The sequence below is a fragment of the Ammodytes marinus genome (assembly GCF_949987685.1).
Source record: "Ammodytes marinus genome assembly, chromosome: 14".
Taxonomy (NCBI): Eukaryota; Metazoa; Chordata; class Actinopteri; order Uranoscopiformes; family Ammodytidae; genus Ammodytes; species Ammodytes marinus.
The window spans coordinates 817,173-835,583 of NC_137218.1; the positions used below are offsets into that span (position 1 = coordinate 817,173).

At 41.6% G+C, this 18,411-nt stretch overlaps 2 protein-coding genes across 2 annotated transcripts; one reads left to right on the top strand and one right to left on the bottom strand.

The window, feature by feature from the left end:
* Window positions 1-454: 454 nt before the first annotated feature.
* On the bottom strand, window positions 455-3,999 carry LOC307261201 (GTPase IMAP family member 7-like). Its single transcript, XM_080041685.1, has 5 exons — window positions 3,872-3,999; window positions 2,379-2,423; window positions 2,170-2,274; window positions 1,248-1,729; window positions 455-760 (listed from the first exon to the last, which is right to left on the bottom strand). The coding sequence occupies exons 1-5, from the start codon at window positions 3,891-3,893 to the stop codon at window positions 470-472; spliced, it is 945 nt and encodes a 314-aa protein (XP_079897811.1). The 5' UTR covers window positions 3,894-3,999; the 3' UTR covers window positions 455-469.
* A 600-nt stretch (window positions 4,000-4,599) lies between these two features.
* Window positions 4,600-18,239, top strand: LOC307261204 (GTPase IMAP family member 8-like). Its single transcript, XM_080041688.1, has 3 exons — window positions 4,600-4,702; window positions 15,596-16,175; window positions 17,172-18,239. Exons 2-3 carry the CDS (start codon window positions 15,617-15,619, stop codon window positions 17,921-17,923), a joined length of 1,311 nt encoding a protein of 436 aa, XP_079897814.1. The 5' UTR covers window positions 4,600-4,702; window positions 15,596-15,616; the 3' UTR covers window positions 17,924-18,239.
* The last annotated feature ends 172 nt before the right edge of the window (window positions 18,240-18,411 follow it).

Genomic DNA, 18,411 nt, shown 5'->3' on the forward strand with positions numbered 1-18,411 from the left:
CACGTCTGACCTCTGTACTAGCCAACAAGGGTTTCTCCACCAAGTACTAAGCAATGTTTTGATAGGGGATCAAATACTTATTTCCCTCAATGAAATGGAAAAAAATTAATATATTTTATTTAGCGTGATTTTCTGGATTTTCTTTTTGATATTCTGTCTTGCACTGTTAAAATAAACCTATCATTAAAGTTATAGACTGCTCATTTCATTGTAAGTGGGCAAACTTACAAAATCAGTGGGGGATCAAATACTTATTTCCTCACATAAAGAGCGATTTAACACTTATATTAACATAAATAAATCGCTTACTTCACCTTTAAGCATGATTGTTTGTCATACTTGTATCAGATTATTTTTGAATCTCTTGCTGTTTCACATCATGTATGATCATCAGAGGAAAAATTAGACTGTTCTGAGTCCAAACCAACAATAAGATTCAGACCCAACGGACTGCAGCAGTGGGATAAATCTATGAAGTGAATTTCAGTTTCAGCTCCGTGTGAAACTTGGAGATATCGTCCATGGAGTCTCCCTCCACCGTCTGCTCCACAACGTGTCGCGCTGCGCTCTCTAAGACGCGATAGTACCGAGTCACTTCCTTCAGCTCGGCCTGAAGGCATCTCGCAGCCTTCTCATGGTCAGACTGAGCCTCACTCAGAATCTTCTTGTACTTTGACTCCACGGATGCTTTCTGTTCCTCCAGTTCCTTCTCGTAGAACTTTCTGAGCTCTGCCTCTCTCTTGTCCAGCATCTCCACCACCTGCAGGTAAGCATTGGTAATGTTATATTCATACCTACATAATTTCTGATCTTGCTTATCAGTAACAATACATATCGATAATTAATTCTACTCTCCATAATTTGATGCAGAAAACAAGGACATAACATGAAAAGATTAAAGAAATTAATTAAATATCTAACGCGGTCAAACAAACTGCACTGTCAGGAACACACTGGACACTGAAGCTCCCTGAGCTTAGGGTTCTTCAGCATCCAGTGTGAGGATCTCATCACTGCATTGTGCATGATGTGGTCCTGATGACATCATCGGTCTGCGACCTTCAGCTAGATTGTAGATTGTCTACTCCAGGTAGGGAATGAGTCCTTAAGTAAGGAGTAAGGACTCATTCCCTACCTGGAGTAGACGGCACCGTGACATAAAGAGAGCTGAGCCTGAAGGCAAGTCTCTGGATCTACTGAACCATCTTGGTTCCCCGGGTCACAAAGTGCTCATCTCTCATCCCTACCTGTCGGTAGGTGTAGTTGGAGTAAAACTCTTCCCTGTTGTCCTTCACCATCTCCTCAACCTTCTCCAGCAGATGCAGGACCTGCCCGCGGTCGTTGGTCTTCTGGTTGTTGAGGACGTGGAATCTGTTTCCTGCTTTCTCCAGGACAGACTGCAGCTCTGGCCCGGCCTCCTGCAGCTGCTGCTCCACGGCTGGTCCACTGTGGTCGCTCTGGGCGAAGAGGACGATGGTGAACCTCCAGGCATCTTCTCCAAAGATCTCCTCCACCTGTCTGACGGCGTCTCGCTCCTCGCTGGTGAACGGTCCCACCTTGATGACCAGCAGGATGGCGTGGGGCCCGGGCGCCGACATGTTGATGCACTTAGAGATTTCTCTCTTCACCATGTGCTCCGGTAACGAGGTGTCGAAGAGGCCGGGGGTGTCCACGATGGAAACATGTTTGTCGAACACGTCGCCGCTTTGCTTACAGCAATGACGAGTCACTGAGGAACAGGAAATATGTTAATATATAATATCACTCATTAACATGATCATAACAAACCACAAGAAACCTTTTAAAGCCTGACACATGACACCAGAACAGTCTGAGCCCGGTGAGGGGCCAGCCTGATCTCTGAGCTCCACATCGGTTTCTCTCCCACAGATCAGTCTGGTCTTTCTCCAATCGCTGTGGGAAGGAGTCCGGCCCCGTCTGTTAGTGGAAGGCAGCCCCTGATTGGTTCATGTCCTCATCAATCTAGCCTCCAGATTGATGACTACATGAACCAATCAGGGGCTGCCTTCCACTTACAGACAAAAAGTGGGGAGGGTCCGGTCTGACTGAAGACTAGATTGATGACTACATGAACCAATCAGGGGCTGCCTTCCACTAACAGACAGACAGTGGGGAGGGTCCGGTCACAGTACAGTGCGTGTGTCTTACCTGAGCTCTGACTGACAGCCGCCCCGAAGGCGTCTCGGCCCAGGATTGTGTTTCCACTGGAGCTTTTTCCAGCTCCAGTTTTACCAACGAGAACCAGCCTGAAGTCTGTAACAGGAACGAAGTGAACACATTTAAATAAAAAGCACAATGTCATAGTGTCAATCACGTGTTTGACATTTAAACCCAGAAAATAAAAAGTTGTTTCTTACCTATATAAAATTCATAACTGTCTTTTCTTCTTCTCGTCTTGGGTGCTGTTTAGAGAGAAACAAATTCACTCATTATCAAAACGGTTTGAATCATTATTATTAATATTATTAATATTCAGAAACATCACAGTGAGTCTTCTCTGAAAAAGTCCCATGAAGTGAATTACATTTTATTTTTTTATTTTATTATAAGATAATTTTTTGGCATCCACGATGCTTCATTGACAGTCTGCCTAGAAGTGGCTTCCTTCAAAAATATCCACAAGTGCCACAAGAAAAGTGATTTTTCAGGTAAAAGCCAACCCAAATATTTCATCACTTAATTTGGCCAACCTGATTGTGTTTACCTGCTTGATTTAAGCAATACTTAAATCACATACTTTCAAGCAGCACTGTATATTCATGGGTATAAAGTGAAGCTTTGAGCCCAGTAGTTTTGTTAATGTTTTCCCTATAATTCAATATCTTAAATGTTCAATTAGCAAATAGTTAAACTGAAGAAATTCTGTTTCATTACAGCTTCTCCCATTTCTGATCCATCACCGCATTGAACACAAGTGGGCACTGACACGCATGCACACACACACACACACACACACACACACACACACACACACACACACACACACACACACACACACACACACACACACACACACACACACACACACACACACACACACAGACCTTCAGCTTACTGCATAATGCGCTGGATGCAATGGGACTCATCACACCGATATCCCTCCGCCTTCATATCAATAATCACATTCAACAGTAGGCCTACATGCGCGGCACTATATATACATGTAGTATATAGTGCCGCGCATGTAGTTGGATGTAATAATGTATTTATTATCCGTTGCGTATGTATACGCAACGGATAATAAATATTATTCCTCGCTGGCCGCACACACGCAATGGTGACAATCAAATCTATTGAATGTAGACTCTTTTTCTCTTCAGGCGGAGAGTCAGGTGTCCCAACTCACGCTAGTCTGTTATCAACTGTAACACGTTCTGTTCTGGTGTGAAACATAACATGACTTTGATTCCTACCTTACATAAAGACTGTTATAACAATATACAAAGTGCCAAGGGACGCAAAACATAAAGCGAGGGAATGCAATTAAATTAATTCTCGCCGTGACCGCAGGGAGGCTCCGTATGAAACAACTCTCACTCTCTCTACTCTACCTCAGCTGTTTATCATTCACTTTTCATCAGCTCAGTCTGATATATCAAAGGCCTATGTATGTAGGCTATAACTCAATGTGATGGTCTACGTTCGATAAAGCAAACATTCAATAATTCAATAATAAATAAAGACCCGTGGCGACATTTTGTTTGCTGCAAAAGTGAAAGTAAAAACATGAAAGTGAAATGAATGAATAGAAAAGAGATGAAATATGTCTGTAAAGTTTGTTATGTGATTCTTATTAAAGACAATAATGTTATAGAGAGAAAAACTACACAGCAAACTGAGTCGGACTCACCTGACGTCTGTGCCTCTGCCATGGTGTCAAACTGCCTGTATAGTACCTAGACGTTTTGTAGTGACAGCTTTCAAATTCCTATTAAAGCCACTGAGGCTTACGTGGGCTCCGAGCAGGTGCGCGTCGTTCCAAACAAATCCAAGTCCAGAGGTGAGTTTAGTTTGAAAGTGTATTTACTGAAGACTCCCTCCCGCCGACCCCACTGCCCAGGTATACCATAGACATTATAAAGGTCTATGAGGTATACCCTACCATTTATTATACTATCTATGGCTATACCGAATAAACGGAAGTGACACGAAACAAATCAGTGTTTCATGAGCAACCTTTCAAAATAAACCAATGAAAAAAATAAACAAACAGACTGAATCTACCTTTTGGGCCCTACACGTTCAGACGAGCCGCGGTCGCTTCTCTCTTCAGGTCTTGGTCCTCTCGGGATAACGTGAATATCCTCTCAGAGATCAGCTGGGATTCATGGACAGATAATTAACGTAAACAAGCGTCCTCTGTCTCTCCCACAGGAGGAGGTGAAGGGATTTTATTCTGAAGGGACATGCTCATCCTTCGAGGCGTCACAGGGGAAAATCAATAAGGAAATGCCAGGTAAGTAGTTCACCTTTATATCACAGCTAAACTCAAAGTAGTTCATACGGATTCCAATACGTTTTATTGCATTCATTTTCTCTCTGCGTTTGGTTTATGATGATCTATGAATCTTAGATCCCCCCAAACCCTGGTGCAGGAGCTCAGAAAAATCCCAGAAGAGCCCAAGAAATGTTTCACTTGTTGATTCTACTACTAAGAAAAAACCTGGACGTACAGCAGAAGGTATGAACACACACTGTAGCTTTAACTTAGAAAAATGAGTTTAAAATACTTTGTGAAAAATTATCAAATTGACAATGTACACGTGAAATTATAATTATAACTCAATATAAAAACAGACACATGCCAGCAACAAATCCCAGGGCGTTTATTGCAAAAACTAAAAAGTGCCAATTTGCTCTTCAGGTCAGAAAAATCAAAACATTAATGATATGTGTTCATCACAAATATTAAAATCAATAAACAGGGTTTTTCCTGGCTCAGAATGGGCCTTTGGGGGGTCAGTACGCGACCGACTTTCTTTGGAGTCACGACTATGTGCAACAGTAAAGGCAAACGGTTTGTGTATTTTAAGAGGGTGTGGGGTTAAGGAGAGGGCAGTTTCTGTCCAGATAAAGAGCATTTCAGTCAGCCTGTCAATCACTGCGTAACCATGGAGCTCACTGACGCTTATGAAATCACAATAAACAATCTGTAGATGGGTCATTCTTCAACTTGAGGCAAATTTGGTGTTGAAAGTTTTAGAAATCTAACATATTATTTTTAGAAATGTAGTGATATGTTGTAGTTCTCCATCTTGTGTAGAAACATTTCCTGATAGTGTTTGTTTCAAAATATCTAATGTAGTTGTACAACCAGATGTGACCAAATGTTTTAAATAAATTTATTTTCTGGGTTTTAAAAGATAATATTTTTGCATTGTAAAGATGAAAATCTGCATAAAGCTATTCCACTTAAGTCTTTCAATCAGTTTCTTACATGGCACAATCATGATTTTTATAAATCAGTAGTTTAATTGTATCAATAGCTGAACAATTTCAAAGAATAAATAAAAACAATGTCCTTGTGTTTATTATTTGGGATTTTTCCTTCAAAATATGTGCTGTGATGGTAATGACTGTGACGGAAATGACATGTGACAAACAGTAATGTTGAATAATGTGTATATGAATGAGCTAATAACTTGTTTTTGTAACTGTTTTAGTTCATATGCATATGTTTCAGTGATATAAGCCAAATGAAAAGCATTTATAACAACGCCATTGTCATTTCCATCACAGTCCCTTCAAAACATGAAAAAGGTGATGGAAATGACATTGTCACATTTCTTAAATTATCTGCTTTTATACTGGCTTGTAAATGTCCTTTTTAGAGTTAGCATTAAATACACTCAAAATACACATCATAAAATGTTTATTTTCTCATAAATTAATCATTTGAAGGAAATATGAGTTGTTTGGAAATGACAACCAATAAACATATTCTTGATTTAAGCAACCTTTACATTGACTTCTACGGTTGTCTGTTCCCACTATGGAGCTGCATGTCTCCTCTAGCCATTGGCTCTACTGTCACGTGACTATGACACAATCACCTAGTACACAAACCCTAAAGAAACCTCCCAGAATTCACATTTTGTTCAGTGTGATGGAAATGACGGTGAACCTAAGGGACAGGTGTGCTTTTAATAAAATAATACATAAAATACTAATATTTCTTAAAATCCATCATACATTTAATTAAAATACACCTTTTTGTGTTATTAGATGTTTAAAGTAATACTATATCAGTATTGAATTTTACAATTAAGCAATGTTGAATGTCCAAATCTGGACCCGGGGACAAAGGATTTATAGCCAAAACCACATATAAAACACAACTTTTTGTATAATAAAAATATTGACTGGTGTACCATTTATTTTTCCAAGAGTCATTTTAGTGTAAATTAAGTGTGACAAACTTTACAAATAAGAAATGTGCTTTTATTTTCATTATATCTGCCAGGGACACAAAATTGCCTCAAGTTGAAGAATGACCCAGATATGAAGTCAAAATACTAATTATGACTAGGCCTACCTATTTAATACTTTAATTGTTTCTAATTTATCTAAACCATGGAAATTGCAAGAAGAAAGAAACAATCATAATCATGATTATTTTGAGTAATCACATTGTGTTATCACGATTATTAAAGACAGTTAATCATTGATTTAAGAACATTATGCATTTATTTTACTTTTAACAAGGTTTTTTTTCTAATAACACCATGACTGGACTTTAAACAAAGGCCTAATTGAACTGAAAACAGGGAGAATAGAAATAGGCTAAATAAGTGAAACGTGTTTTTAATAATTGAATAAAATAAATGTGTCAAAATAAAAATAACCAGTTGTAAATGGTGTTGATAGGGCACGTCTTTTGCTAACATTGAATGTAAGGGCATGATTTATTTATGTCATGGAGCTGGCTGGATAGGCAGTTGCATTGTAGTGTTGACAGTTGTGGTGGCAGGAGTCAAGGAGCTTTAAACCTCCTGTGTTTTTATTCATTGATTGCTTGGTCATAGACCACTATGATTCAACTTAAAGTGAATAAACAAATTGGTCGGGATGTTTAGAGGTGCAGATCAGGGGCCTATTGCATAAAAGTGGTATTAAGATATCCAGGATGATAGATAAAGCCAGCCTTGACAAAGTCTAGCCTGGGCACTTTGGATTAGTCTGTTGCATAAACGCCAATCCAGGATGTAAAGGGGCTGCTTTGTCAAGCCAGGTGTAAGTCATTCTGTTAAGTGCCAGCCCACAGCTTTCAGAAGTAGACCCAGAGATCGAACACAGATTTACTGATGGAAAAATGGAAAAGACGGCCCATTTTCCCACAATGCCTTGCTAGTTTAAACTGTAAATCAGGGGGCAGTTCATTTCATACAGCATATGTCATCTCTGCCAACTAATCTTGATTTCCCTGCATTGTTTTATGATTAAATAGTTGACAGTGAGCAGTCTGCAGGTGCATTTAAAAAATAGAATATCATGGAAAGTCCATTCAAAAAGTGAAACTTTCATAGAGTCATTACACAAAGTGAAATATGTCAGGCCTTCTTTTTGGATGATTGATTGATCATGGAATAAAAAATCCAGTATCTCAAAATATTAGAATATTGCATACAACCAATCAGAAATGTCGACCTTCTGAAAAGTATGTTTATTCTAGATTAATTTCACTTAATGTGTAATGAATCTAGAACATATTTAAGTTTCACTTTTTGAATTAAATTACAGAAAAAAGGAACTTTTCATAGATATTTAATTTTTTGTTTCAGATGCACCTCGATATAGTGATAAGTACAAAGTGAATTTATTTGACCCACATTTGCAACGTCATCTACCATCGATAATCAATTGTATAAATATAGCCTGCAATATGAACAGACTATCACATAAATTATTATAATTTATATAATTTCATCTTAATGTAATTATAATTAAGTTAATTACAAATGGTTCAGGTTAAATAATAAAAAATAAGAACTATTTAACTAAATGACAATGCAGTCTTTTATGTGGTACTTTAAAATAGGTTATTGAAACTAAAGCATTACACAAAGATCATGGAATAACTGTTAAACACCTTCAGATCGGAGTGACAGCTGACTGAGCCAATCAGGCAACAGAATAAGTTTATCCTTTACGTTTAGCCTGGTCCTGACCATAAATCTCCATGGTAACTTCTGTCCCTCCGCTTTTATGCAACCGGATCATGGCTAACGCAAGCTAGGATAACCGAAAAATCCTAGGTTAATCCCTTATCTTTGGTTTATGCAATAGGCCCCAGGTCGTATACCTTTTTTTCTCTCTCTCTCTCTCTCGCGGTCGCGTATGTCATGTGACTCGCGTGTCCGCGCGTGACAAATCTTGCACATTATTTTAGTTTGTTGTGAGTCTGAAGTGTTTTCAGACAACACAATTAGTTTTACCTTTATTCTCGTCATCTAGAAGTTTTTCAAAACACCCGGCAATGCGCAACATCTCCATCGTACTCTCTGGACCAGCCGATAGCTAAACTATCAGGTGAGGGAGGGGCCGAGCGGAACGCTCGGCTGAAAGGGTTCGCTGCATTTACAAGCCTGCATGCCCCGGCGTGCAGAACAATGATAGTTTAATGAAGATTATTTTGTTTTCATGATTGAGGGAAGCCGTAATAGTAATCGAAAATGAAATTCAAGTTATTGCCCCTCAAGAAGGATGACTTAAATTGGGCTGAATTTGGAGAGGTTTTAAATAGCTTTGGCGCTCCTGATTTTCCTTTGGCGCTGGATAAATCCGCTTTGGCGGGCGCCAACACTTTCTCTATGCAGGAAAAACCCTGTAAATCTTTTCTCAACTTCCTGTTAGGTGAATAGCAGTGAGATCAGGGGCCGTATTCACAAAACATTTTATCTTAGCGCTAAGAGTACTCCTAAGGAGCACTAAAAGTTCTTAGTAAGGAGTAATTTCTTAAAACCTATTCACAAAGCTGATAAGATCAACTTTTACTAAGGAATGGAAGGGACTCCTAAGCTAAGACTAGAGGGCGGTGTTGACCCTGTTGCTATGGATGATGTCATGTTCATACCTTCTATGCCCACAGTGATTGGCTGAGAGGGAATGAGAGCTAAGAGTGAATTTATGATGGAAACACTGTGGGAGATATCCATATCGTGTCGCTGTATTAAAGTAAAGAGTTTTTATATACAATTAATGACAAGTGACACTGATTTAACATGAAACCAAGATACTGCAGGGTTTCCCACACATTTGTTCACAATTGACCTACAATAGCACCATATAGGCCTATTCATTTTAAATATTACAATGATTTGAATCAGAAAAATATCCTCATTGAACAGCTGCACGCCATGCACTCTCACTGTATTTCTCTCAATGGCGGACTATGCAGCAATAGTCAGACAGCGACAAACCAGGAAATTCACAATTTAGAAACAACAGCCGGCGAAATCGCAAAGTACATGCGGAAGGAAAAAGGCGAGACGCGCAACTATACAGTAGCGGATCTGTGGAACGGAGGAGATGCTGCGAAGCGCCACATATAGGCCTACTCTAGTAGGAAATTAAACCCAAACGTGACACCAACAGTAACTTTCAGTGCATCATAAACCCAAAGCAACTGGAGGAAAATGAACTTAATAAATATTTTTTTATAACAATATAATAAATATAAATGTGTCTATACTTTCTAAATATAGCTTTACTAAGATCATTAAACCCTTACAGCTATTAAAGGTACCTTTTATAAAGCTCACTAGCATTAAATCTCTCCAAAACACCATCAAATGGTTGTCTGTGATTTACTCTTAAGGCCAGGACACACCAGTCCGACATGTTCCGACTACGCAAAAAATGGAGTCGGCCTTTTCAGGAAGCTCCAGTCTTCCCGTTGCGGCCAAAGAACACACCGAGACGACTGTTTATTTTCCGTACGCTCGCGGGACGTAATGTCTCCACAACAGCAGGCGGAGCTAATCTGTATTGTGGCCCGAAAAAATACGAAAGCCGGAAATGATTGGACATCTCTCTAGAGCATAAACATAGATAGAAATACATATTTATATTTATGGACCATAAGAGCACAATTTTTAGCAGAGAGTGTCGAGCATGGTGTCGAGCAGTCAACAAGGGTTGATGCATGTGAGTACTCTCAAAACGAAACGAACAAACACATTAAAACGATGGCTAGCTGTTGTTAGCTGTTTGTGCTACCCGCCTCACTTCCGGGCTTCACTGATTCGCTAGCTCTCCACCAATCAAATTGCTCCAAATGAAAGACGGTCGGCCGCCGATTGAACATGTTCAATCGGCGGCCGACAGGCTCAAAACAAGCCCGACGACCTCTACGTCGGCCGACGTACCGGCACACACCAAACAGATTCGTCTTTTTTTTTGACGACGGCGATTATCGGGCTGGTGTGTCCTGGCCTTTAGTGACTTAGGAGTCCTCTCGAGGACTCCTAGCTTTTTATAGATTTAGGAGCTAGTTTTAGCGCTAAAATGCTTTGTGAATTACACTTATCTTAAAAAGTTAGGAGTCCTAAAATTAGGAGTGAAACGCCCCTTATTTTTGAGAGTTACTCCTAAATCAGCACGTTAGGACCTACTCTTAGCCTTAAAGCGGCAACGAGTAACATTTAAATATCTTTTAAACAGCCTCATGTTTCCTCTCATAATCATAAATTACCTTTAACAGCAAACGAGACCATCAGTGCAAAGAAAGACGTTTTTATATAGTTTTTATTACTGCATTTGATCTGGTCGTACACCCAGTCCGATTTTCGGTTCACGCGTGCATGCTCTATGGTCACATATCCGTATTGGTCGCAGATTTCAGTGTGGCGCAGGAACGCGATTTGAGGAGCCTATCCCTCCAGGTGAGGGAAGGGGATAGGGAGACCAGATCCCAATTCACCAGATGTGGGACAAAGACTACGTTTGTGCGGGACAATGCGGGACAAAGTGCCGTTTTTTTAGCAAAATAAACTCGTGTCACCACCGGTAATGCCAGAGACACGGCTTTCTATATTAAAAAAACACTATCTTTAGATCAGCGCGCAGCAGTTAAGTTAGCTACTGTTAAACAAATAGAGCATTAAGGCTGCGGCTTCACATTAAAAGCATTTCACTGGCTTCACATTAGCATTTCACTTGACAAACGTGAGTTGGCTTTTATTTTGAAGTAACAGGAAGGTAAACGCTGAAGCAGGCAGCACCTTCACAGCCCACTGAGCCCAGCAGCCCGATACACACACACAGGCTGTGTCTTGATTCAGAGACCACGCACTTGGTAGGACGCAGTCTCGCGGTCTATGAAGGCTATAGCCTATGAAGGCCGATTTTAAGGCCGGTTTTAAGGCCAACGAGCCTTGTTAAACGAGACGGTCTCCGCAGGTCTCCGTTTACGAGCATTTCCGGTTTACGTAACAAGCCGTTACCTTGCGTGACGACTCGCCGCTCCTGTGCTGCCTAGCAACCCTGATTGCTGCCAACGGAGACAGCCCTGTCAGCGGAGGAAAAAAGAAAAATAAGTTGTCTACCAGACGAAAAGAAAAAAAAGTACAAGAAAAAAACAAAGGAAGATAAAAGTTAAGAAGATGGAGCAACACGTTGCTGTTTTGTTATTTTTTATTTTATTTTATGCAATCTCTGAAAAAAACGCAATGAATCTTGGGATATGTTGGGCCACGAAGGATACATCTGATGCAGCCTTCAAAACTGCTTCAAAACCGTGAAACGAAGGCTGCATTTCACGACCGCATATGAGGAGCCTTGCAAGGAGCCTTGCAAATGGGACAGCCTTTGCGCGCCGCTATGACGCAATCGGTCTTCAAATGCAGCCTACGAGGCCGGTTCCAAGACCGCAACCCCTGAATCAAGACACAGCCACAGACAAACACACACACAGACAAACGGAGACTGCTGTCTCCTCACATCTATCGGATGAATGCCAGATTATAAAACACGCATTTAAAAAGGGGGGCTCACTTTCAATAACAATGCGTGTGAAATAACAGGGACGTGTGAAAAGTAATGGAAATGCGATCTGGTCACCCTAGAAGGGGAGCGGGAGCCTTGTTTGAGACAGTTATTTGTCGTCATAATGACTGATAACGGGGCTGAACCATCAAAGAAAAAAAAGAAAATGCAATGAAGAAAAGCTAAAAGGGAGAGTGATATGCGGGCGGGAGGGCGTTGCCAAGCAACGTATACACAACTTCACGGAGTGAACCTAGACTGCAGTGTTTACTCCTAAATGAATGAGCGGTAGCCTACTAAAACAAAGTTTACTTTGCCTCACCAGCATCATCAGATGACTATTATTCATCTGAAATAGTCATTATTTACAACAACATAAACACATTACCTCATCGTGATCCATAACTAGCTGCCGTCTCTCGTTCATTCGCTTTGTGTGGGGATCATACTCGTTCAGCTCCGTGAGAGGTGCAATCAGGTGTAGTTGATGCTGTGTCACTAACCACTCTCACCGAGCCGAAAAGAGTCCGGTGCCCTCACACTTTCAACACACGGACATGCACTATATTGCTTCCTGATTATTTGAATCTTGCACCCCCTGCACGAGCTAGAAAACAGCTTCACGACAGCTGCCGTCATAAAAATACTACCGCTTTTGTTCAAAGGTGTCGCCAACGTGCCGACTTACTCGTTGTAGCTTTAAAATGTTTTGTGAATACGGCCCCTGGTTGTATAATACAGGGGTTCCCTATCTTTTGTTCCAAGGACCAAAACTAGTGGTGGCTGCTATTACATCTACGCTGCCCACCATCTCTACCATTGTGTCCTTGAGCAAGACACTTAAACCCAAACTGCTCCAGGGGCGCTGTACTATGGCTGACCCTGCGCTCTGACCCCCTCTGGAGTGTGTCTGTCTGTCTGTGTCTGTCTGTCTGTCTGTCTGTCTGTACTATGGCTGACCCTGTGTGAGGACCCCCTCTGGAGTGAGGGAACTTGAGAGGGGAGATGGTGCCCCCCCACCCCCAACAAAAAAAAACACCAAGATGCTCGCACTCGTAGGGCACAGGCGGAAATGTTTTGCCCTTGCAAGATCTCTGCGACTACTTTTTGGCACATTTGCTGTAGTGATGAGTTTTTGCAAACAGCATTTACTAACAGAAAGAACAGCTTAACTTGTGAAACAAGTTGCCTAGTATCCTACTAACTGCCTTTGCAAAGGAATTGAGTGATAAATTCATAAACGGATTATGAGATAATGCGCCCCTGGGCACACACTCTTAAAGGGCCCCCCACTCGTAAATATCCAGTCAGGTACACTGATATTTCCATACAGATACATACAATTAATGGCAAAAACATATTAAGGAAGTCAGTGTTTCCCATAGGATTTTGGGATATTGTTGGAGGGACCCTGTTGGGGGTTCGGGGGCATGCCCCCCCAGATTTTTTTTTTACCTTTTTAAAGTAAAATGCATCAATCTGGTAGCCTGGCATTCCCAGACCTGCCACTAGGCGCTGGCAAATTAAATTTGCTGCGCGTGTTGGTCTGGAGACGCTCCGTTGAAGCTTATCAAGACTACCAGAAATCTGGTATAACGTTTCAATTGGTTCTATCTAATATGGGCGCGCCAGAGCCCTTTATATGGTGCTCTGGGGAGGACGTAACCGGATGACGACAGTGACGTGCATGCGACGTCGAAGCTGTGATAGTAAACATCAAAGATGGCTGCGGATATGTTGTGTGAGTTTGAGACTGCTTTGGCCTCGACCCTTAACGAATTGGAAGACGGGACTCATAGCTTTCACTAGCAAGTAAGTGGAATGTTCTGTTTTGCCGACCGACAACGGCAAACGTTTAATTGAACAGTTTAACAGCTGTTCGCTAAACGAACGGGGCTTACGTCACTTGTGCATCGCTCTGATTGGTTGTAGTGCTATCCAACTGCGTGCAGTGGCATTTGAAATGCACGAGTAGGAGCCGCCCCTAGAGTTGGAAATTACTATTGATCGTCGCCAGACCCTCTATCGTTCAAGATATCAGGGTCAGGATTTCCAGGCTATCAATCTGGTGCACTTTGAGAGGAAATTTTAGAGGCTATATCAACTCCTGAGATGCAGACGGAACATTATTTTTCAGATTTTTCTTAAACAGGCAGCACTCCTTACTCTGCAACTGTAAAAACAGTACAGTAGATTGGTCTGCAGATCCATGTTCTATGATGGAGGGGCCCATTTCAACAGATAAAGGGTGGATAGCTACTTTTTATGAACAATTTAGAATTCACACATAGAAAGCTTATTTGTGTATGTGTGAGGGGGCCTTCAAGGTCCCTCATGGAGCCCCTTACACAGAGCTAGTAATGCTGTTGTTTTTAACTTGCCTTTGTATTTCTCCCCTACTAGTTGAGGGGCCCATGATGATTTCTATCTTGTTACATTCTGATGAGTATACTTATATTTAGGCTATTCCTTTTTGGACCCTGTTATTGACCCTGTTATTGACATCAGTGACAGAGCTCTTTGACTATGCAACATGAAAAGTTACTATCAGTATCTCTGGCTAAGGGCCCCCCTAAGCCCTTGGGCCCCTGGGCCTGTGCCCGGTGTGCCTGTGCAGTAATCCACCCCTGGATAGGTTGCACAATTAAGACAAAACAACAATGGGCCTGTTCATAACTAATTTATATATTTTTTGTAATGTAATGATCATCATGAAGTTTTTTAAAAAACCTCAATGTTGGGGGGCCCCCGGATCATATATTTTTCCTTTTTCATAAAAAAAAGGAAGAAAAAAAAAAAAAAAAAAAAAAAGATAAAACATTTTTTTTTGGGGGCCCCCCAGGAACTTGGTGCCCTACGCACTCTGCGTATAGGGAGCGGCGGCCCTGCTTGTAACCCCAAGCTTACACCAACCGCTTTATGAACGTTAGTGTTATTCATTTTCGGTTACAGTAAGGTTTTATGCATCAAATTGTACCGGAAAAGCTATCTACTACTACCTTGTACCGCCAACTGCTGGCCTGGCATGCTTACTACAGCAATTTTGTCCCGTTTCCTCTGAAAACATGTGTTCGAGTGAAGATGTCAGATAAATTGTGTCTGAACGGGGGTTTTTTTTTTTTTAAACCAAAAACGGAAAAACTGTCACGTTTTCACCATGTAAAGTGCCCTAATAAAGTAACTTAAATGCACTTTTTCCCAATTCAGTTTTTACTTGTGTCACCTCAAGGACCATTCAATCCTGGGATCTTGTCCGGTAGGGATTAGAGCACTACCCTACATTTATTTTCTTTTATGGAACAAAAATGTTTTAAAAAATATAGTTGAACTACTTCAATTACTATGCAGACATTCATGTAGTTGAACTACCAGCAAGCTAGTTAAACATTGGAATTAAACTACAAGTCTCATAACACTTTGTCTGGTTGAAAAAGTTAAAGGAATAACCCTAATAGGGGGAGACTTCACATTAATTTTACATTGGACAGAAAACTGCACAGACTGCCTTTAGGTAATGGACCTGAACCCAAAGGACCAGAGGACAGTAAGATAAAGCGATCATGATCTAACTTTCTCTCTGTGTCTCCAGCAGGTTCTGTGTTGATCCAACATGGCGTCCGGTCCAGATCCAGATCTGACCATCGTCCTCCTGGGAAACACTGGAGTCGGTAAAAGTGCTTCAGGAAACACCATCCTGGGCCGAGAAGAGTTTGAGTCCAGGCCATCCTTTGGATCAGTGACTAAACAGATCTCTGAAGTCTCTGGGACTGTGTTTGGGAAACGGCTCTTATTGGTCGATACACCAGGAATATTAATATCAGGATCTGAGAGACAGATTCAGACCAAGTGTGAGGAGCTGCGGAAGTCCTCCAGACCTTGTCTGTTCCTGTTGGTCATTAAATTAGATCGATTCACCCCCGAGCAGAACAGGGCTGCAGAGGCAGTGGAAAGAGTCCTCGGAGATCAGGGGTTACGAAACTGTTTCCTGCTCTTCACAAGAGGAGACGGGTTAGATCGCCCGTTGGAGTCTTTCCTCTACGATGATCCAGATGGTCCTCTGATACCTCTGGTTGAAAGGTTTAACGGGAGACGTCACGTGTTCAACAATATAAATGGAGGACAGGAGCAAGTCAGAAAACTGCTGGAGAAATCAGGACATCTCCAACGTGGTGAGTTACCACCTCAAAGGCCTTGGGTCATAAGGTCATATCTACCAGCCCTACGCTGAAACATGTTGCATGCATTGAACTAAGTAACAACTGGCTTTACTCTGGGTCAGGGTCCGTGTGTGAACAAATCTATAAGCGGGTCATTATAGTAGACGCAGGGGGCACAAACTCTTGTTGTTCACAGAAGACACTTGTTGTGTTCAAGTCCACGTGGTGGGCAATGCATTACTAACCGACTAAATCAGTTTTATTTGTATAGCCTAATATCAAAAATAGACATTTTCCTCAGTGGGACTAATAAGGCAGCGGCCGTTTAAACGTTTAACCGACTCCTGTGCATCCCAAAATTCCTCAAGATCCGCTGACTGGCCGTACTATGTGTGCGCTGAAAAACAATCCAGTATTAATACACAGCCTAGGCTCTACATTCAGGTAGCGTATCGTGAGGAGATATTCACTGATTATCACATTAGGTGATTTTGACAACAAGCGTTCTCCAGAATTGCTGACTACACCTTTTAATAAGTGAGTTCCTGATGGTTGTCAGTGCGTTTCCATGGCACAACTAGATTGGATTAAGACATATACCGAACTAGACACTTGAACGAACCGCTACACTTGTCTGAGTATACATGGCCTTTCAGGAATCGGATAAATGTTCGATGCATGGCTGTCTCCACTATGCTCCATCTATTTTTGTACGTCGTCTCCTTCCACTTCCTTGTGAAATCCTCCTCAGGGATTCTCGAGCAAGCGCAGAACGCAAACTCTGATATGCGATGTCTGATCCCTGTATACATACAGAGAGAATGCCGACTATGAACGAGTTATCTAGGTGTTCTTATCCGACTTCGCTTGTCCGTTAATGTGCTGATTTGTGTGCGAAGTAGATCTGATAAAGGTGTTTACATGCAGTTTAAAAGTCCTGTTGAAGTCTTATTCGTTTAGTTACCCGATTATGAGTCTGAATGTTAATGCACTGTGTGTTTCCGTCAGATGTTGGTTGCGGTCCAGAGAGACGGATCGTGCTGCTGGGTTTACCTGGAGGAGGAAAGAGTTCCACTGGAAACACCATCCTGGGATCAAAGCAGTTCACCACAGGCTGTCACTTTGGTCCAGTCAGCATTGAGACCGTCACCGAGTCTGCAGAGGTGGAAGGTCGCCGGGTCACGGTGGTGGACACTCCTGGATTCTCTGAGGAGATCCAGTCTCAGTCACAGCTGACCCAGGAGATCAGGAGGCTTCTAGAAGCAGCCAGTCCAGGAGCAGATGCCTTGGTCATTGTGGTGAAACTTGGTAGGATTCACAAAACCGACTCTCTCCTGCTTGAGATGCTTCCAAAAACATTTAGTCGTAAAGCTCAAAACTACGCCATGGTGGTTTTCACTCATGGAGATGAGCTAGGAAGCGGATCCATTGAAGAGATGATCCGGTCCTATCCCTGTGTGTCCAAACTGGTCTCCATGTGTGGACAGAGACACTGTGTGTTTGACAATACAGGAAAAATAAGCAGACCGCAAGTTCAGGACTTGATGAGTAAAATGGATGAGATGGTCTCAGCTAACGAAGGAATCCCCTGCACCTCAGACATGTTCAGTGTCGACCAAACATCCAGATGGACGATGTGTTCTGTTGCTGTTGTCGTGTGTTCTGTTGTTTTTGTCGTCTTTGCAACAACTTCAGTGGTACAGATGAGGAAGGGCAGAGACTTCTTCCCCAGAATCAGGGACCAAGGGGTTTACCATTAAATGATTTAAATTAGTGGGTCTGTGATTGATGCATTACTAATTCATGGCTCGTTATGTACCATGTAACAAAGGTGTAAAAATGCCCCCCCAAAAAATCACGATCCAGCCTTCAAGATATGTTTCTAGAGACTTGTGGACTGCACAAAGGTTTAGGGAAGTATTAAAGAGGTTCTACAGCATGGAGCTCCCGATGGAGAATGAGGTTTCTGACGTCACATCAATGGTTTATTGTCTTTCAGCTGGACCACTTTGAGGTCGAAATCAGACATTAAACTATCTTCTATTTTCCACATTTGACTTGTCTGGAACGCAGAATAAACTGCAGGTAACAGCTTACCTGTGTAACACCTGGTAAACTCTCTCCTGGTTTGGTGCTGACAGGTTCAGTCTGTCTAACATGAAGCTGTTTAAAGGTTTATTATCTTTTATAAAGATCCAGTTCGTCCTGAGTTTCCTCTAGTGATGAAATAAAAACACTGACACTGTTT